The sequence below is a fragment of the Oryctolagus cuniculus genome, chromosome 13, assembly GCF_051225735.1.
Source record: "Oryctolagus cuniculus isolate XC-2025 breed Fujian yellow rabbit chromosome 13, ASM5122573v1, whole genome shotgun sequence".
NCBI classification, from domain to species: Eukaryota; Metazoa; Chordata; class Mammalia; order Lagomorpha; family Leporidae; genus Oryctolagus; species Oryctolagus cuniculus.
In genome coordinates this window covers 79,279,480-79,301,792 of record NC_142879.1, presented here as the reverse complement: position 1 = coordinate 79,301,792, position 22,313 = coordinate 79,279,480, and the positions used below count along the sequence as shown (strand labels likewise).

The following is a 22,313-nucleotide window of genomic DNA, read 5'->3' as shown; positions in this document are numbered from 1 at the left end:
GCCTCCGGCTTTGTTTTTGTTGTACAGGATTGCGTTAGCTATTCGAGGTCTCCCATGTCTCCATATGAATTTTAGCATCATTTTTTCCAGATCTGAGAAGAATGTCTTCAGTATTTTGATTGGTATTGCATTGAATGTATAAATTGCTTTTAGGAGAATGGACATTTTGATGATATTGATTCTTTTTTTTGAAAATCTAATGCTATTTTAAATACGCTTTTTTAAATTAAAGAGCCAGATGGACAGACTGATAGCCAGATAGGGCTCCTGTTGGTGGTTCACTTCCTAAGTATCTGCAGTGGCCACAACTCAGCTATACTGAAGCAAGGAGCTGAGAACTCAATCTGGGTCTGCAACACATGGTGGAGGGATCCAACCACTGAGTCATCACCTGTTGCCTCCCAAGCTCTGCATTTCCAGGAAGCCAAAATCAGGAGCCAGAGCCAAGAATCTAACTCAAAGGAATCATACTGATATGGGATACAAGGATTTAAACTGTGTCTAAATCAACAGGCCAAATTCCATTTCCAATATTCTGCTTTGAAAAGATATTGGAAAAATTGACTGATTCAATGTTTTGCTAACAATTTTATTATTAACACAAATATTTAATGGATTTAGGGTCTTCTTGTGCTGCCTGGTTTTGTGTTTGAGACACTTGAAGGTATTATCAGATTTAAAAAATTCGAATTCATTTTTTAAAGATTTATTTATTTATTTGAAACTCAGAGTTACACAGAGAGAGAAGGAGAGGCAGAGAGAGAGACAGGTCTTCCATCTGTTGGTTCACTCCCCAATTGGCCCCAACAGCCAGAGCTGTGACGATCCAAAGCCAGGAGCCAGGAGCTTCTTCCAGGTCTCCCACACAAGTGCAGAGGTCTCAGGATTTGGGCCATCCTCTACTGCTATCCCAGGCCATAGCAAAGAGCTGGATTGGAAGCAGAGCAGCCAGGACTCGAACCAGAGCCCATATGGGATGCCAGCACTGCAGTCAGTAACTTTACCGTTATGCCACAGTGCCAAATTCATTTTTAAACACAACAAAATTTGATAAATCTGGAGTTGATATTAAGATAAACTTTATTAATCCATTGTTTCTTTGGTTTCCTACCTGCTATGGTGTGGACAGAGTTTTAGTTTCCCAAAGGTTGATATGTTAAAATTTAATCACCATTGTGAAGTAATATGAGGATGGAAATTTAATCCAAGTATGGTGTTTAAAGATGAGGCCTTGGTAGGTGATTTGGATTAACAAAAATAATTAAGACAGAGCCCCAGTTATTGAATATTCATGGCTGTGTAAGAAAGAGAAACCAAATTTACATGATTATTCTCTATCTCTTACCTTGTGATATAACAAGAAGGCCATCACAATATCTGGTATTTGGTTTTTTATTAACTTTTATTTAATAAATATAAATTTCTGAAGTACAGTTTATGGATTACAATGGCTCCCCCCCCAAAAAACCTCCCTTCACCTGCATCTCTCCCATCTCCCGCTCCCTCTCCCCTTCCATTCACATCAAGATTCATTTTCAATTATCTTTATACACAGAAGATCAATTTAGTTTAAATTAAGTAAAGATTTCAACAGTTTGCACCCACACCGAAACACAAAGTGAAAAATACTGTTTGAGTACTCGTTATAGCATTAATTCACATTGAACAACACATTAAGGACAGAGATCCTACATGAGAAGTAAGTACACAGTGACTCCTGTTGTTGACTTAGCAAATTGACACTCTTGTTTATGGCGTCCGTAATCAACCTAGGCTCTTGTCATGAGTTGCCAACGCTATGGAAGCCTTTTGAGTTCACCGACTCTGATCATATTTAGACAAGGTCATAGTCAAAGTGAAAGTTCTCTCCTCCCTTCAGAGAAAGTTACCTCTTTCTTTGATGGCCCATTCTTTCCACTGGGATCTCACTTGCAGAGATCTTTCATTTAGGTCATTTTTTTTTTCCCCAGAGTGTCTTGGCTTTTCATGCCTAAAATATTCTCATGGGCTCTTCAGCCAGGTCCAAATGCCTTAAGGACTGATTCTGAGGCCAGAGTGCTGTTTAGGGTATCTGCTATTCTATGAGTCTGCTGTGTATCCCGCTTCCCATGTTGGATCGTTCTCTCCTTGATTCTATCAGATATTATTAGCAGACACTAGTCTTGTTTATGTGATCTCTTTGATTCTTAGACCTATCATTATGATCAATTGTAAACTAAAATTGAATATCTGGCATTTGAACTTCTAGAACTGTGAGCTAAATAAACCTCTCTGCTTTATGAAGTTATCTCATTTCTGATATTTCATTATAATAATCCAAATCACATTAGTATGCTGCCCTACTACAATCTAAGATCTCTACTATTTCCTGGAAACACATAAATGAAGTAGGTGCAACCTTCAACTCTGACATTTAGATCAGGTATTTGGAAAACTCCCTTTATATGCAGGACATAATTGTCCAAAGAGCAGTTCCCAACATTTCCTAAGGATAGAGGTACTCAACTCCATCCTCCTGTACCTCCTCCATATTTGACTCTTGACCATCCTTCCAGGATAGTTCCCTCCCAACTTCTTCTGCCAACCCTCCCATAAGGATACCTAATTCCCAAGGTTTCTGAAGCTCTGATTCTTGAGATGTGGGAGAAAACTTGGACTGTTGGCCATCCCTGCAACATTGTCTCACCTCTCAGGCTCTATGCAATGAGTTTTCAAATTCCTCAAAGGACTAGAGAAACTGACTAAAAAAATGTCTGCTTACTGCTACTTCCCTACCAGCTGACACCTATACCTACTCCTAACCCAGAAATGCCATCAAATGGCTGTTATTATCTCCTTCCCCTTTCTCCCAAACTTCTGGGAAAATTGAGTTTGTCCCTGATGAGTAAGAAAGAAACACAATTATCAGAGTCAACACTAGGTAAGATTCTTTACAGAAAACAATATTATTTTATATTTCAGAGAGTGACTAAAATTTAGTGGTTTTTCTTCTTGCCTATGAATATATGAATTTGAGTTGCTAGGCAGCATAGATTAACTGGAAATTATGTGTCCAATCACCAGCATCTGAGACATCTCCCATGTTATGATTCACACCCAAGGGCTCCTGGTCAAAGTCAGGATGAACACTTCCAGGTTAATATTCATCAGAAAATGGATGGTTTGGGTGTCCATCAAAACTAAAAGGAAAAATAAAATGAATAATATGAGCTAATGATGCCACATGTAGGGAAGAAATGATTTCTATGGAACTGCCATTAAAATGAAAGTTTTTTTTTTAATTTCCTTATTATACAATCTGCCTTCCTTACTTCCGTGAACACGACTTTATAATAAATGTTTACTAAAATCATTAAATTAAACTCCCTTTCTGGAACTTAATATGGAGGACAATGTAAAACTTGAATGTTCCTTTCCCTTACCTACATTTGTCAGCAAAACAAAGCAATATTCCATTCTATTTTACTTCAAATTCTCAATATAAACAGAAACTGATTCTTCCTGGTATGGAACAATGTCATTCAGATATTCACCAATAGTGAAAAGTATGAAAAAGTATACAGGTTACGCCGGCGCCGCGGCTCAATAGGCTAATCCTCCACCTAGCGGCGCCGGCACACCGGGTTCTAGTCCCGGTCGGGGCTCCAGATTCCGTCCCGGTTGCCCCTCTTCCAGGCCAGCTCTCTGCTGTGGCCTGGGAAGGCAGTGGAGGATGGCCCAAGTGCTTGGGCCCTGAACCCCATGGGAGACCAGGAGAAGCACCTGGCTCCTTCCTTAGGATCAGCGCGGTACGCCAGCCACAGCGCACCAGCTGTGGTGGCCATTGGAGGGTGAACCAACGGCAAAGGAAGACCTTTCTCTCTGTCTGTCTCTCTCACTATCCACTCTGCCTGTCAAAAAAAAAAAAAAGTATACAGGTTATGACTAGCAATTTCACTTCCTGCTTACTTCATCATTTCTTTATGTACTATCCATCACACTCACCATGCAGTGTTATTTTCAGAAACAAGAAGAATAACGTTTATAAGACAGAGTCCCATGACCATGTTAACTACATAATATGAAGATCTATAAACTTAAGCCATAAATAAAATATAAAATTATAAAAATAGTTATTGTTAATATATTTGATAGTAAGAATTACTCATTACTTACCACATTCTCTATCTTTGCATTTTGTCCTGATTTTATTATTCATTTTCTCTATACTAATAAAAATATTAACAATGAAAACATCATCTCTACCAATTTTGAGCACATACAAGTATGAATTTTGCTAATCTCTTTGCATACATCATCATATTTTCAGATTTATGTCTATTGTGAATTCAAATTCCCACAGGCAGAAGAATATATATTCTTTGTTTACTCTCATTTATATGCCCTTTCTCATATTCTATAATCTTAGAAGCAGAGCATGAAGAAAGAATAAAGATCTTTTGGTTCACTGTAATTATCTCCAGCAATGGAGCCTTTCTTCAAATTCTGTCCTTGCTTTTAAATCTTTCTCCTCTAAAACTTCATCCTTTCAGTTGAGTTTTCCATATTTCCAAACATCAAAAACAAAAGATATGTTAACCTTATGAAGGTCAGCCTTTCTATAGGCAAGAATTTTATTTATGTCCTGAACAATGAAACAGGGAAAAAGAAGGGAGAAATTTGAAATTAAACATTAAATATATTAAATTTATGAGATCTAATGCATGATCTCATATGGAATTTATGGTATGGAACTCAGGATTGATGAAGATAACTTTAACTTGATAAACAATTCACAAATTTGGGAGAAGAAGAGAATGCAAACTCCCTTTTAGAAGCCTTTAATTAAGCTACATTGGCAATACATACAGTTATATAACAACTAGTTATTCGTAGCTATGAAAGAGCCCCATAAAAGTATAGATTTTGTAATGATATTGCCTAGAAAGATATTTCTCACAGAGTGAGAAATCCTGAGGCAAATATGTAGAAACCCACATAGACCCTAGGCTACTCATCAACTTGCTATAACAGCGAGCAGAGCTCTGGAGAGAATCTGGGACAAATCCAGAAAGCACCTGCCTCATTCTTGACTCAAAATAGCCCCTGTCTTTCTGACATAGAAGTAACTTTTAATACCCTTTCCATTCTCCTCTTTAGAAAATAAAGTAAGATAACGTGTGCACTAAGTTACTTACTAAGAACCAGCATTGTATCGCAAATTTCTGTTTAGGCCATCTATGGTTTTCATGTCCTCTGAAGTCAACTGGAAATCAAAAACCTATTATAGAAGTAGAAATTTTTCATTATGTTTAGAATTAATATTTATCATTCTAGAAATTTCAAGTGAAACACACTGAATGATACAGAGGCAATATTCAAAATCTCTGAAAAATTTCCAGAAGTTATTAAAGACATCAAGCAAAGCAGTTAAGTTGTTAGTGAAAATGAGGTGAAAAATAATAATAAAGGAGACCTCAAAAGAAGCTTGAGAAGAACATAGGTGACAATATTCAAACATGATAGCCTCATGTACTTAGAGAATTCAGAAGAATCCAGAGACAAATTTTTGAAATGTGTAATTTAACAACTTGAATGGATATAGTTAGATTTTCATACTCCAACATTGAACAACTAATATGACGTATGTATCAACTTAATTTAAAATAGAAATTGTCAAAACACCAATCATGTCATGTTAAGGAAGAAACAGGAACTTGCTTGAAGCTTTTACTGCTTATATTAGGGACACATTAGACATCAAGAGATTATCACTAATTGGTGATAAATACACTATGCCAAACTGACCACAAGTCCATAATAATGAGGGAGGGAGAATTGAGAAATTTAACACTTGATGAAGAATGGGATGGGAGAGGGAGAGGGAGATGGGGTGGTTGCAGGTGGGAGGGAGGTTATGGGGGAAAAAGCTGCTATAATTCAAAAGTTGTACTATGGAAATTTATATTTATTAAATAAAAGTTGAAAAAAATTGAACATTTGATGAATCTAAGTAAAACATATCAGCAAATTATTCTTTGGACCTGTCTATATAGTTTTACATTCTCAGAACAAAAAGGAAAAGTTATCAGAGATTATCAAAATTATCATTTTCTATGAATAAATATGGAAAATAAGTTTATCGAAATATGTTAAAACACCATCTAAATAATTGGAAAATCATTTTATGATCAGGGGTTAGAAATCCCAATATTAAGGGCTGACGTTGTGGAGGAGGAGGTAAAATCACTGCCTGTAACACCAGCATCCCACATGGGTACCAGTTCAGGCCCTAGATGCTCCATTCGGATCCAGCTTCCTGTTAACATACTGAGAAAAGCAGCAAAGATGGCCCAAGTGTTTGGTTCCTTGCCACACTCGGGGCAGAGCCAGATGAGACTTCTGAGTCCTGGCTTGGGGCTGGCCAGCCCCGGCCATTGTGGCCATCTGGCAAGTGAAACAGTGGATGGAAGATTTCTTCCTCTGTCTCTCCCTCGCTCTCTGTAAGCACGACTTTCAAAATAAATAAATATTTAAAAAAAAAGGGCAAAAAGAAATCCTAATATTATCAAGAAGTCAGGGGCCGGTGCTATGGCGCAGTAGGTTAATCCTTCACCTGCAGCGCTAGCATCCCATATGGGCACCAGTTCTAGTCCCGGCTGCTCCTCTTCCCAACCAGATCTCTGCTATGGCCTGGGAAAGCAGGGGAAGATGGCCCAAGTCCTTGGGCCCTTGCACCCATGTGGGAGACTGGGAAGAAGCTCCTGGTTCCTGGTTTTGGATCAGTGCAGCTCTAGCTGTTGCGGCCATTTGGGGAGTGAACCAGTGAACAGAAGACCTTTCTCTCTGTCTTTCCCTCTCACTGTCTGCAGCTCTACCTCTCAAATAAATAAATAAAAAATCTTAAAAAAAAAAGTCAGTTCTCAGAGGTGGTATTGCAGCGTAGCACAGAAAACTACTGCCTTTCCCAAAGGACAAATAACATATGTTCTCCCTGGCCTGTGATAACTTGTAAAGAACCTAAAATGCAATCTATAGTCATGAAATTGACACTTTGAGAAGCAAAGACTTTGAACAGCTCTTGTCTCATCTGTTGAGAAATATTTTTTATGCTATTTGTTGAACTCTTTACTTAACATTGATTTAATCATGTGCATAAAGTTAACTGAAAATAGATCTTAGTAAAAAATAAGAATGGAAATAGGAGAGGGAAAAGGAAGAGAGGTGGGAGAGTGGGTGGGAGGGAGGTACAGCGGGAAGAATCACTATGTTCCTTAAGTTGTAATTATGAAATATATGAAGTTTGTATTCCTTAAATGAAAGGTTTTTTGGAAAAAAAAAAAAAACTGCTACCTGCAATGCTGGCATCCTATATGGGTGTTGGTTCATGTCTCAGCAACTCCACTCCCAATCCAGCTGGGAAAAGTAGTGGAAGATAGCCCAAGTGTCTGGGCCTGTGACACCCATGTGGGAGACCAGAAAGAGGCTCCTGAATCCTGGCTTCTGGCTTCAGCCTGCCCAGCGTTGGCCATTGTGGCCACCTGGGGAGTGAACCAGTATATGGGAATCTCTCTCTCTCTCTACTTCTCCCTTTCTCTCTATGTAACTCTGACTTTCTAAATAAATAAATAATTCTTTAAAAAAAAGTTCTCTACAAATTTACTGTGAGTTTTGGTGCAATCTCAAACACTTAAAAACTTACTCTAGGGGCTGGCACTATGGCCTAATGAGTAAAGTCACTGCCTTCAGTGCTGGCATTCCATACAGGCATTGGTTTTTGTTCCAGATTCTTCACTTTCAATCCAGCTCCCTGCTAATGTGCCTGGGAAAGAAATGGATGATGGCCCAAGTCCCTGGGCCCCTGCATCCATGTGCAAGACTCAGAAGACGCTCCAGGCTCCTGGTTGCGGATCAGCCCCGCTCTGGCTGTTGTGGCCATTTAAGGAATGAACCAGAGGTTGGAAAACCTCTCTCTCTCTCTCTCTCTCTCTCTCTCTCTGCCTCTCTGTAACTTTGCCTTTCAAATAAACAAATAAACCTTAAAATAAACTTACTCTTTTATGGAATTTGTAAGATGATTCCAAATTTTATACAACAGAATAGTCAACAGTAACCATGACATTTTTATCTAGGAGGAGTTACAGAGGTGGAAATTAGCCTGCGTTCAAATCCTAGTACTGCACCCTTTTCCAGCTTCTTGCTAATGGCACATGTGAGGAAAAAGCAGATAATGACTCAAGTAGGCAAATCCTACAACTCATGTGGGAGATGTGCATTGTGCTTCTGACTCCTGAACTCAGCCTGGCCCAGCCCAGATGTTGTGCATTTAGGGAGTGAACAAGTGAATGGGGGATTTCTCACTCTCTTTTTCTCTCTCTCTCTTTCTCTATCTTTTGATAAAAATATTTGGCAATAAAAATAAGAGGAGTTAGGAAAATCTTATCATTCTAGACATGAACTCTCATTTTGAACATAATTAAGACAGTATGGAAAGGTAAATAATTCACTTGAAGAAAGTAAAAAGTCCAGAAGTGTACTTAATAACTAGACGTTTTGTTGTCCATTTAAAAATATAAATTCACATATTTACATTGAATTCCTATCTCATAGACTAATAGAGACTCTTGGTTGAAATAAAAACCAAATTTGGAAGGCAAGACTAATAGTTTTATTAGATAATGCAGTAGATTACTTGTTTTCAATATAGGAAAAGACATGATATTCATCAACCACAAACAAAAGGCATGAAAATGTAATGGCTTTGAGTGTAGGGACTATTATTCATGAAAATATGCCATAAAGAGGAAGAAAGAATAGCTTACAATTTGGGAGCCATATTTTAGTAAATATTTATGAATTTAAAAATGTTATATATTCAGAATATAAACATGTGGTAGATTGATTATCAAAATGCCTATCAACATTTCACTTCTCCCTGTCTCCACACTCTTTGTTATGTGAATTGGAACTTCACTGCAATAAGAGATTACATCTGTTTCCATGTCTGTTAAGTCTGTTTCAGTCCACAACTTGCATTGGCTGATAGAATTTGGCAGAAGCAGTAGTATGTTAGTTCTGAATCTATATATGAGAACGCTTTGCAAGTATTCTCTATGATGTGAGGTTGTGTCACATTATGAGGTAAAGCCTGAAGTACTGGCTGCAGAATAAAAATCTACATGGAGCAAAGCTGAGGTACCTGAGACAACAGATCAATCAATATCTTGGAGTTGAACTGCCTCATTATCCTGCATGCATAAACATTGACTGCAAGTACATGACAGAAAAGCAACAACAAAAAAAAAAATCCAGCTGAGTACTAGGCAATTGTCAATTATAAACTTAATAAATCATCTTGTCATTAAACCTCAGTGTTGTGGATGATTTGATACACAGCTATGAGTAATGATTCCATAATGGTATCCAATACACAAATAAAAAGACAAACACAAGAGGCAAGTTTTGTGGACAAGCATGTTATACTACCACCTGTGACAACCACTTCCCATTATCAGAGTGCAAATTTGAGTCCCAGTTGCTTCACTTCCAATCAAGCTTCCTATTAACAAACCTGCAGAGGCAGCTGAAAATGGCCCAAATACTTGAGTCCCTATCACCTACGTGTGAGGTCTGTATGTAGTTCCTGGCTCCTGACTTAAGCCTGGCAGAGACTAGGCCATTGCAGCTATTTGGAAGCATTGCAGTGATGGAAGATCTCTCTCTCTCTCTCTCTCTCTCTCTCTCTCTTTCTCTCTCTCTCTCCCCATTTTTTTCCCTTTCTGATTCTCCCTCTGCCTTATAAATAAATAAATAAATCTTTTTAAAAAATAGACAGAGGCCGGCACCGTGGCACTGTAGGTTAATCCTCCACCTGTGGCGCCAGCATCCCATATAGACACCAGTTCTAGTCCCGGCTGCTCCTCTTCCAATCCAGCTCTCTGCTATGGTCTGGGAAAGCAGTAGAAGATGGCTCAAGTCCTTGGGCCTCTGCACCTGAATGGGAGACCTGGAAGAGGCACCTGGCTCCTGGCTTCAGATCGGCGCAGCTCCGGTCATTGCAGCCATTTGGAGAGTGAACCAACAGAAGGAAGACCTTTCTCCATGTATCTCCCTCTCATTGTCTGTAACTCTACCTTTCAAATAAATAAATACATAAAAAGGTGGACAATCTCAGATAAAAAAGGAAAAATATCTGAATAGGCATTTTACAAAATGGAAGAGTGAACTGAATAAATATATAGACATTCAACTATATGAGTATTTAAAGAAATCCAAAGTAAAACCATAGGTATTTACAGGCAGAAAATCATCCAATCCAACTGCCCCATTTCAGAAAATGACGTAAGGAGATGTAGCTTCCACAGGGCTGCAGAGCCAATTTAATGCTGAAATCCAAATGTCTGTTTTCTCTCCCATCCTAATTCTATCCAGCCATGGTAGCTTTCCAGCTGTGGAGTAGAGAAAATGCTTACAAATAGACAGACACAAATCTTACAGGCAAAAGAAACAATAGGGATATCAACTTAAAGAAAGATAGCCGAGAACCTGCAAAGAAGCACACGTTTAGGAGACTGCAGGAGCCCTGATGCCCACAGCCCCTCTCATCACCTGAATGTTCTCTTTGATTCGCTTCTCGTTGAAACTCTTGGCCAAGACAACAACTCCACGCTGTAGCTGGTAGCGAAGGGCAATCTGGGCTGGAGATCGCTTATACTTTTTTGCCAAGGCACAAAGAACTGGATCTTCCAGAAGAACTGGAGCACTCTGGTCCATCCTGGAAGGAAAACCAGAATGCCAGACTCATGAAGCTGAGCATTCACTGTGTTAGGAGGCTTTGAACACAGAATACAGTGTCCAACTTCTCAAATGTGGTCCTGGACTAGCAGCATATGTATCATGCAATTTTTTTCCTTTCCCTGAACTAAGGAAAATTAACTCCAGTAACCCAAGTATGGTGTGAATAATGGAGCTTTAGGGAAGCTTGTATTAGTCCTCTTTACCATGTATCTCGTTGGGCTCCCAAAGCAAAATAGGCCACAAGAGCTATATTATTTGATTTGCAGAAATTCAACATTTTGCTCTGGTTGAGATAAGGATGACATTCCACCTGTAGTTGGACAAGATAGAAAAAATCAGATTACAGGAATACTAGTGTCAATATGAAAGACAAATGTGAAAAGTAAAAGAGCTGAATTTTAAAAAGTTGCATAGCTTGAAATTTAAACTGAAAATGTCAACATCAAATAACAAAATATAAAAATAATAAATTTAAAATCTGTCTTCTGAAAGGTCTAAAAATAAAAATAAAAAATAACAAGATGCAATCCTATAGATGAGATTGATTTTGCTAAATACCATTTTCAACTATATGGAGATATGATTAGATCTTGGATGAAGAATGAAGTCTATGAGCTTTGCATTTCAAATTGTGTCAAAAAGCAAGCATTTTGTCAAAGGCTCATGAGGGCAAGTCAGAATGACAAAAGAACCTGTTTTGCAGAAATCTCATTGCTGACTACCAGATAGATCTCTGCATCAAAAGGAATAATGGGGGCTGGCACCCTGGCTCAGTAGGTTAATCCTCCGCCTGTGGTGCAGGCATCCTGTGTGGGCGTCCAGGTTCTGGTCCTGGCTGATCCCCTGCCAATCCAGCTCTCTGCAATGGCCTGGGAAAGCAGTAGAAGATGGCCCAAGTGTTTGGGCCCCTGCACCCACGTGGGAGATCAGGAAGAAACACCTGACTCCTGGATTCAGATCAGTGTGGCTCTGGCCATTGCAGCCATTTGGGGAGAGAACCAGCAGAGAGAAGACCTCTCTCTCTGTCTCTTCCTCTCATTGTCTGTAACTCTACCTTTCAAAAAATAAATACATAAATAAATAAATAAATAAATAAAAATGTTAAAAAAGGAATAATGAATAAAATTAATTCTAATAACTATAATAAATAAAAATTTGTGAGTTGATAGCAATGATTAAACAAAAAGATAGAGGCAGAGAAAGAATATTTGTCCCTGCTAATAGTAATCCTTATAGTAGGTCCTTTCTAAGAATGTTCGCAAAGTATTAAGGTTTACCCAGCTTCACAAGAATAATTATAATTTATCTGTATTTGAAGTCTGATTTTCTTTTTACTATAAATGTTCAGGTTTGATTAGTAAAAATAACCATTACAAATGAAAATATCTATTTACAAATTCCAGTGGAATAACTAATTGACAAAAATTATTAATAGCTACAAAACAACATGAAAATTACTATGGAATGTAGCTTCTTTTCCTGAAAATTATCACTCAACAAATTACTAGTAATTGATATTGGGTAGAAGATGTGTTTACAGAAAACATATCAGGCTATCACTAGCCTAGCCAAGTAGTAATAACCAATATCACTAACAATGGGACAATATTACTCATTTCCAATTAGAATACAGTTTGAGAGGCAGCATACTAAAGACATTTTCTTGTTGGCAAAGTTTAACTTTAAAATAATAAAGCCTTAACATCCCAACTTCCAATTGATAGATAGTTGGAATAGAGAAACACATTATCTACCATTGGAATATAGCAATCTGAGAAGTACACAATATTTGACAGACTCTGTGTACAATGGGGAAGAAAAGATTGTTAATAATTCTAGGTTAAAAGAGTTGTACAGATATAAAAATAAAAAACTATGGGTGATCCATAATTGTACTCTGATTAGGAAATTTGTGTACTCAAGACATTTTTAGAAAACAACAGGAAATATGAGAACTATAGGGAGTATGAATAAGAACTAGATATATATTGACCTGAGCAAACAACTGTGCTCATCCTTAGATTGAATATGGGATTATATATTCATTCAAAAGAGATGCTTTCTAAGATCAATAGTGACAAATAGTCTTGCCTTCAACTTTCCTTGAAAAGGGTCAGCACAATATCACACAAGTTTACACATATATATGCATACATTAACCTACATTTGTTAACACAGCAAAATGTCAACAATTTTGGAGAAGTGGAAAATCGGGTTTTCACTATGATTCTTCCAAATGTTCTAAATGTTTCAAAATTGTCACAATAAATGTGCTAAAATCAATAGTAAAACTATATTCATTTCAGGATGTATGTTTAAAAATCATGGTACTGGGCCAGCACGTGACTCACTAGGCTAATCCTCTGCCTGCAGCGCCGGCACCCAGAGTTCTAGTCCCGGTCGGGGCGCCGGATTCTGTCCTGGTTGCTCCTCTTCCAGTCCAGCTCTCTGCTATGGCCCAGGGAGTGCAGTAGAGGATGGCCCAGGTCGTTGGGACCTGCAACCGCATGGGAGACCAGGAGAAGCACCTGGCCCTGGCTTCGGATCGGAAGAGCTCACCAGCCGGCCACAATGCACCAGCCATAGCAGCCACTTGGGGGGTGAACCAACAGAAAAAGGAAGGCCTTTCTCTCTGTCTCTCTCTATCTCACTCTCTAACTCTGCCTGTCAAAAAAAGAAAAAAGAAAGAAAAAAATCATGGTACTGAATAATTTTATAACAAATTCTTGAATTTTGTAAGCTATATTCTCAAAATGAGGATTCTTACTCTATGATTCCAACTTGTTTGAAGGTAAGTTACAGTACGGAACCAGCCACAGAATAGGTGTGTTTAAACAGTTGATTTGATGGCAAAAAATGTAGAGAAGGTGCAGACTTGTGTGCTATCAGACACGGAGTTATCTCAAGTTTCCCTAAGATTTTCTGAGTTTAGATTTCATTTACTATTACTACCTCTATCAGTAAATAGCTTCCTACCTCCGAACGGTATGACTCTCAGCATCTGCAGTTAAATTTTCCTCTATCTTTCCTCTGATCAAGATATGTGAAAAGGGGCCAGTGCTGTGGCACAGCGGGTTAACACCTTGGCCTGAAGTGCCGGCATCCCATGTGGACGCCTGTCCGAGACCTGGCTTCTCCACTTCCAATCTTGCTCTCTGCTATGGCCTGGGAAAGCAGTAGAAGATGGTCCAAGTCCTTGGGCCCCTGCACCCACGCGGGAGACCCAGAAGAAACTCCTGGCTCCTGGCTTCGGATCAGCACGGCTCCAGCTGTTGCAGTCAATAGGAGAGTGAACCATCTGATGGAGGACCTCTCTCTTTCTCTCTCTCCCCTCCTCTCTCTGTGTAACTCTGATTTCAAATAACTAAATAAATCTTTTTAAATAAAATACATGTGGAAATAGATACTAAGATGAAAGACACATCCATCTGGGCACCACACATACCCTGTGTTTCTCCTGTTTTCTCTTTATGGTTATGTACCATCTAGTCTTTCCTATACACAGTTCCCTTCATATGACCTTCATCCATTTAGATTTTGATCATTCATCATACCTCAGGGGTATTTCTAACTTTTCCTGAAGTTTTATAAATGACTACAGTTTTTGTTGATCATACTTACCTCTCCAGATTTTTAAACAAAATTCAGCACTAAGGTCTCTCTCCATTTCCCTAACATTTTACCAACACAGATAGAATAAGAACCCTTCATTCCATCCTGCATAGAGGTTCTGTTCTCAGAATCAGCAGTCCCTCAAAGATAAGACAAATAGAAGAAGAGGACAAATGGACATGTGACTGTAGTACAGAAAGGTTGGAATGAAAAGCAGTAGGAGAGGCCGGCGCTTTGGCACAGAGGGTGAAAGCCCTGGCCTGAAGCGCCAGCATCCCATATGGGCACCGGTTCTAGTCCTGGCTGCTCCTCTTTCGATCCAGCTTTCTGCTGTGGCCTGGGATAGCAGTAGAAGATGGCCCAAGTCCTTGGGCCCCTGCACCCACGTGGGAAACCTGGAAGAAGCTCCTGGCTCCTGGCTTCAGATTGCCGCAGCACTGACCATTGCAGCCATCTGGGGAGTGAACCAGTGGATGGAAGATCTCTCTGTCTCTACTCTCTGTAACTCTGACTTTCAAATAAATAAAATAAATCTTTAAAAAAAAGAAAAGAAAATCAATAGGAAAGGAGACTGAAAATGCTCACCTGGTTGCAGACAGGCTTGTACTTGAGCCCTGGCTTGTTCAGAATCATCTCCAACTGCCTGCGGTTGAAATTGGACACCCCGATGGACTTGGCCAGTCCTGCATCCTTGCACTTCTCCATAGCCTGGGGAGAAGCCAGGTAAGAATAATTTGTGTAGATGGCTATAGATCAGCAAAAATTTAAAATAGACTGTTAAAAGGAGCATTGTCAGGAATGACAATGAAGTTCAGTGGCAATGATTGTCCTGAAAAAAAAAACCTAGTTATATTTATAAAGATGATAATGATGGAAAAAGATGTCCTGGATCTGTTTATGAAAAAATGCATAATTATTCCTAATGGAGGCACACAGCTTCCCCTATTGCTTCTGATTTTCCTTTTTCTCTCTGATACACAGCAGAAATGCATTCCTCTCCACTGCCACAACAAAATAGCCTTTGTCATAAATCCAGCAGAGCATTACCCACTCTTACAGGTGCACATGTTACACGATTCTGTTTCCCCAGGCTTTCTCTTCTGTGTTGTCTTCCCCAAGCACTCACCTCCCAGGTGTCACAAATATCCACTGTGTCATATAACAGGTTTCCATGTTCATCACGTGGTATAGTCTCCTCTCCTGGCTGGATTCAAAATAGTCACTTTAATGATGAGATTGAGTTCATGCATTCACAGTTAATCACACTACCAGGTACATCTAGGATCTAGATATTGAACTTTCCTGAGGCAGGTACTACAACATGCTAGCTACTGATATTTGTAAAATATTTTGCATATGGAGTTGTAATATGTCTTTTTGAAAATAAGACCTCTCTCTCTCTCTCTCACTCTCTGCCTCCCTTCTCTCTGTGTAACTGACTTTAAAATAAAAAAAAATAAATCTTAAAAAAAGAAAATAACCTTCCTTTAATTTGATGGCTTCAGATATTGCTTTGTCTGTCCCTAAATCATAGTTTCCTCCAGACAAATGAAACTTTTTCATTGTAAAAAGCAATAATTACACAGTCTTGATATCCAGCAGTAATCAATTGTAGTCATGACCCAGGCAAGCAAAGTTTCTTATCCCCCTCAGCATATAGGAGGTAGTACAAGAACATACAAGTGAACAACGTGAAGTCAATCAAAGCCCTTTTCAAGATAAATTTGGATGTTAGAAAGCCAGAAAAAGTCTCAAGAATTACAGAACATGAACGTCAAACTGCCTGTGGGGTAAATATTTTCCATACATGATAAAATATGTGAAAAAAAATCAAATCAAACTTGTGATGCAGAAGTAATGAACAGATAAAAAGAAATATTTTTAAAGGCTATTTCAAATTCTTAAGGCTTTCAAATTACACAATGCACTAAGCCCTTTAGTGTAAATTAACTTGAGGTTTTTCTTTAGCTTTATGTCAGACATCAGTTACTAACGACTAAGTGCCATCTACATAACTCTATCATGAGGATAATCAACAGGAGAAACAAGGTTTCTTGAGTCCCTTAAGGCTGCTAGTTACAGACACACATAGACTGAGAACCATCAAAATTGTCAGCTTAAAATGACGAGAGATGATGGAGCCCCTCTGTGCACCCTGTGTGCTGGTTTGTTGTTCACAGCTTCACACAGCTCTTTGTCTGTGAACATGCCTAAGAGACTACGGAGCCATAACCAGTATGTGTCAAGGCTATTATTTTCTCAAATTTTTGACACAAAGACTTCAAGGTTATTGCAAACTTTCTTGAAGTCGTAGAGTAGGGAATAAAGAATTCAAAATTGCTAAATAAATGGAATCAGGAATTACTCTTTAGGATTCTGCTCCTGGGCAGTAATCTCTCCATACTCCAAAAAACAAATTTTAATTCAACTGTCCATGTGAAGGAGGGTCATGCTGACATTATGACTGAACTATTTGGAGCATACAAATTGCATACCTTCAAAGGTGTTGGGAAATGAATAAGATATAGGTCAACATAGTCCAACTGTACTTCTTTCAGGCACCTTTCCAAGGTCGGTTGGACCATCTCTGGTAGATGGAAAGTACACCAAAGCTGAAGAAGTTAAAGAATAGAATTTGGAATAAATAGTCAGCCTTGTTGATTTGTATCACCTAGCAGAGAGACATTTTTCTAGTAATTGACCATGAGTAATACAAGTTATAAAAAACACTCCTCTTCAATGGCTCAAGTGCTTGGGCCCTGCACCCACATGGGAGACCAGGAGGAAGCACATGGCTCCTGGCTTTGGATCTCTGCAGCATGCCAACCGTAGTGGCCATTTGGGAGGTGAACCAAAGGAAGGAAGACCTTTCTCTCTCTCTCTCTCTCTCTCTCTCTCTCTCTCTCTCTCAATGTCTAACTCTGCCTGTGGAAAAAAAAACACTCCTCTTCTTGTGTTTCTTTTCAAATAACCTACCCACTTAACAAAAGTACCCCGTTATCCATGGGAGATATGTTCCAAAATCCCCACTGGACACTTAAAAACACACTGAATGCCTATGTACTACAGTTTTGAACCATACATACATGCTTTAGATAAAGTAAAATTTAAACTAGGCACAAATAAGAATCGAAAATAAAACAATTATAATTTTTTTAATTTATTTGACAGGCAGAGTTATAGATGGTAAGAGAGAGAGACAGAGAGAAAGGTCTTCCTTCCATTGGTTCACTCCCCAAATGGCCACTACGCTGCGCCGATCTGAAGCCAGGTGCCAGGTGCTTCCTCCTGGTCTCCCATTCTGGTGCAGGGGCCCAAGCACTTGGGCCATCCTCCACTACCCTCCCGGGCCACAGCAGAGAGCTGGACTGGAAGAGGAGCAACTGGGACTAGAACCGGGTGCCCATATGGGATGCTGGTGCCGCAGGCGGAGGATTAACCAAGTGAGTCACGGTGCCGGCCCCATAATAATATATTCTAATAAAACTTATTTGGATGTGATATCTCTCTCTCAGTATCTTATTGTTCTACTGACTTTTCTTCTTCTTCTATACCAGGGATAATTGAAATCACCAAGAGCAAAACTATGTATAAGGATAACTACTGTAAACGTTTTTATATGATGGATATAAATTAGTATATCTACTGAAATGGTAAGGAAATGACTTAAAACATAAAATTTTCTATCAATAGTAATAATGACTATTAACAGAGTTATATTTTAGTTTACAGAATAGTCCATAAGCTTAGTCTAATCCTCTCATCAATTCAAAAGGGAAGAATTAGTATGTCTTTGTCATACATAACTGAAAGAAAATATTTAGAAGGTGTTAATATGTGCTTCACACTATTCAAGATGCATTAGCCATGTCTTATTAAATGCCTAAAGGACTTTCCTATATTAATTTCTCTTCTTCTAAATATTTGAAAGGCAGAGTGACAGGCAAGGACAATAAGATGTTCTCTTTCCCTAAATGACCACAATAGCTTGTTTGGGCCAGGCCAAAGCTAGGAGCCAGGAACTCCATCCTGGTCTCCTACATGGGTGACAGAAACACATTTACTTGATCCTTCATTTGTGCCTTTCCCAACAAATGATCAGGAAGCTGAATCAGCAGTGGAACAACCAAGACTTGAGCCAGCACTCTCATAAGTGATGCCAGTGTTGCAGGCGCAGCTTAACATACTGCACCATAAAACTGGTTCCTATTTTCTCTTATTGTCCAAATTGAAAATTGGAATTCACAATGTTAAGAAGTTTTAGAAAATCAGCTTGGAGGCTGGCACCTTGACACAGTGGGGTAAATCCCCAGCCTGCAGCACCAGCATCCCATATGGTTAGAGTCCTGGCTGCTCCACTTCTGACTCAGTTCTCTGATATGGCCTGGTAAAGCAGTAGAAGATGGCCCAAGTCCTTGGCCCCTGTGCCCACACAGGAGACCCAAAAGAAGCTCCTGACTACTGGCTTCGGATCAGCTCATCTCTGGCAGTTGAAGTCATTTGAGGAGTGAACCAGTGCATGAAAGACCTCTCTCTTTCTCTCTGGATCTACCTCTCTCTGTAAGTCTATCTTTCAAATAAAAAAAATCTTTAAAAAAAATTAAATGGCTTAAAAAAAAGAAAAGAAAATCAGCTGAGAGATAAGGAAAGCCATAATCCAATCACAATTTTGACTGATTTTATGGTCCATAGTAGATCATACTATTATAATCTGAGATGCAGAAGAGTAAATAACTTTATATTAATCATAAATTTATATGGCCCAATGATGATAAAACCATTAACATGTGTCAATAAAAGTTGTACTAGTAAGCACAATTCACCACACCTACTGATCAAATCATATAATTGTCATCTCCATACAGTCAAATTAAAAGTATGCACACAAACATACCATATACACAGTACCTTTGAAGTATAAAATATATCTTCCCTCTTCACAGTACCATCTGCAATCTTACTTTGGATGGCCAGTCCAATCTCCTTTTCATTCTGGTACAAATATGCAGAGTCAATATGACGAAAGCCAGCTTCTATTGCTAATTTAGTGGCTTCTCTAGCCATACTCTTAGGAACCTAAAGTAGTATATAAAGATTAACATAATTAAGAGGCAGTTCGTACAGAAATAATAACCTTCACAAAAATCAGCTTTTCCTCATGTCTTGGGAAAGATATGAATGTGTGTTGATAAGTCCATCCAAGTTTTCATGGGTCTTTTCTAGTTGCAAATAAAGGTTGGGCATCCTCGGAATCCCTTCAGTCCCAAGCAATTACTGGCTGACCCCTGGCATCAGAATTCCTTAAATATTCCATGTTCAGTGATTCGTTGAAAGGACTCACAGGACTAAGAAAACAGTTTCAATCTTGGCTATTATTTGTAAAGTGCAGTTACAAAGTAAAATTAATACAAGAGAAAGGAACATGCAAAGAACAGAGAACACTTCCAATGCAAAATGCAATGACTTCTCTCCCAGTAAAGCTATGTAGAACATATTAAATTCCCCTAACATTGAATACTTTTTAAAAGATTTATTTATTTATTTATTTATTTATTTGAAAGGCAGAGTAACAGAGAGAGAATGAGAGAGAGAGAGAGAGAGAGAGAGAGATCTACCATCCTCTGGTTCACTCTCCAAATGGCCACAGCAGCCAGGTCTGAGCCAGGCCAAAGCATAAACACTTGAGGTATCATCCACTGCATTCCAAATCACATCAGCTAGAAGCTGGATCACAAGAAGAGTAGCCAAGACTCAATTCAGCATTCTGATATGGGATGATAATGTGACAAGCAGTGGGTTAATCCACTGTACCACAATGCCAGCCCACAACATTGAATTTTGATGATAAATATGAAGTATTATCTATAAGAAAATCTGTTGCCGGCGCCAGGGCTCACTAGGCTAATCCTCCGCCTAGCGGCGCCGGCACACCAGGTTCTAATCCCGGTCGGGGCGCCGGATTCTGTCCCGGTTGCCCCTCTTCCAGGCCAGCTCTCTGCTGTGGCCAGGGAGTGCAGTGGAGGATGGCCCAAGTGCTTGGGCCCTGCACCCCATGGGAGACCAGGAAAAGCACCTGGCTCCTGGCTCCTGCCATCGGATCAGTGCGGTGCGCCAGCCGCAGCGCGCCGGCCGCGGCGGCCATTGGAGGGTGAACCAACGGCAAAGGAAGACCTTTCTCTCTGTCTCTCTCTCTCTCACTGTCCACTCTGCCTGTCAAAAAAAAAAAAAAATCTGTTTAGAGATTCAATTTCTAAACTTTTTATCTGAGATTGGTTTCATAACATCCTTTTCTATTATATTCAAAAATTCCAGTTCCAAAGGAAAGTAGGCAGACACAAACTCAACTGTTGATACAGCTAGTAAATATATAGTCATCATCATTAATCAGTTAGAAAGCAGTGAGAATTTCAAGTTCCCCAAATCCAACCAGGTGAAATTTTAAAATAAATACATCTATGAATAGTAGTCAATTAAGTTAACTCTTTTTTAGATAGTCATTCTCTCTAACAGAATAACAGAACTGAACACTAGGAGTAAAGAAATATACTCAAAGGATATAGTTTTACACACACAAAAAAGCTGTAAGAGATCCCATAAAGTTGATGTCAGTCCAGAAAATTGTGGTTCTTCTTTTGGGAAAGCCAAAATTAGAATAACATTTAAAAATTAGTGATTCATGCTATGGTTGGAAAGTGTTTTCCAAAAAGCATGTGGTAGAAATGTAATTACAGATGCACAAGAGTGACTAAGTGTTTAGGTCACAAGGGATCTGAATTCATAAATTAATTAGTGCCAATTATAGAGGGATTTAATGCTATGAGTTTCAGTTTTTGTGCCCAGGCCTAGTATTTACTGTATGGTGATCAAAACTACCCCACAGTACAATAGTTTCCTACAATTTTTCCCACACTAGATTGCCAGTAACTTTTATAATATTTTTCTGGATAAAATATACTAGGAAAGAGGAAATATTTCTTAGATTATATAAAGATTATATATAACTTATATATTATAAACAGCAAGATCAATCCATTTGCACTCAACCTCCAAGCAAGTGAACTTATGGTATTCTTTACTCCTGAGTTTCATCTCTTCTGCTAAATTAAGGCATAGACTGAAACCAAAGAATAAGCCAGTCTCCACAGTAGTTGTGGGTGTCCGTATGAATACTCCACAATGCAAAATGAAATCTGACTAAATTGCTTCTCACCTTGGACTCAACATGGGCTACCTCTGGCCTGGTGAAACTACCAACCAACTGAGACCCGAGAGTCACACAGGAGCATATGTGTGACAAGCTACTTCACCTTCCACATGCTCTCAGTCTATTTCCTTATAAACTCTCAAATCCAAGACACTATTTTTACCTCTTCGGGTGCATAGGTGCCAAATCCCAGAATGGGAATGAAATGACCATCATTTAGTTCCAGATAGTGATGTTTGAGATCCATAACTTGTTACTCTAATCAAACAAATGCTCGTTCTCTCTTCTGCCTTCACAGGTTACATGAAACACAAGCAGGAAACGTCCCAAGTACCTATCCAGAGGTGAAGCAATGACATGTAGGAGGAGCAAGTTTAAAGCAATATTCCACAAAATAGAACAGAATTAGAGTCAGTTTACATTTCTTTTTTTTTTTTTTTGCTTTCAAACTTTTATTTAATGAATATAAATTTCCAAAGTACAGGTTATGGATTACAATGGTTTCCCCCCCATAACATCCCTCCCACCCGCAACCCTCCCCTTTCCCACTCCCTCTCCCCTTCCATTCACATCAAGATTCATTTTCAAATCTCTTTATATACAGAAGATCAGTTTAGCATACATTAAGTAAAGATTTCAACAGTTTGCTCCCACACAGAAATATAAAGTGAAAAATACTGTTTGAGTACTAGTTATAGCGTTAAATCTCAATGTACAGCAC

At 38.9% G+C, this 22,313-nt stretch overlaps 1 protein-coding gene and 1 long non-coding RNA gene across 6 annotated transcripts in view; one reads left to right on the top strand and one right to left on the bottom strand.

The window, feature by feature from the left end:
• LOC149122690 (uncharacterized) overlaps positions 1 to 8,028 on the top strand; it is an 86,753-nt gene extending 78,725 nt beyond the window's left edge. For all 4 annotated transcript variants that reach the window (XR_016219805.1, XR_016219803.1, XR_016219804.1 and 1 more), the window contains one exon: positions 7,766 to 8,028. This is a non-coding gene — a long non-coding RNA (uncharacterized LOC149122690). The remainder of the gene's footprint in view (positions 1 to 7,765) is intronic.
• AKR1C1L (aldo-keto reductase family 1 member C1 homolog) lies at positions 3,137 to 21,895 on the bottom strand. Of its 2 annotated transcripts, NM_001297497.1 has the most exon segments (9): positions 3,137 to 3,179; positions 5,178 to 5,260; positions 10,588 to 10,753; positions 10,980 to 11,086; positions 14,974 to 15,096; positions 15,515 to 15,592; positions 16,884 to 17,000; positions 19,297 to 19,464; positions 21,756 to 21,839. In NM_001297497.1, coding segments are annotated over 9 exon segments (969 nt in total).
• Positions 21,896 to 22,313: the final 418 nt, after the last annotated feature.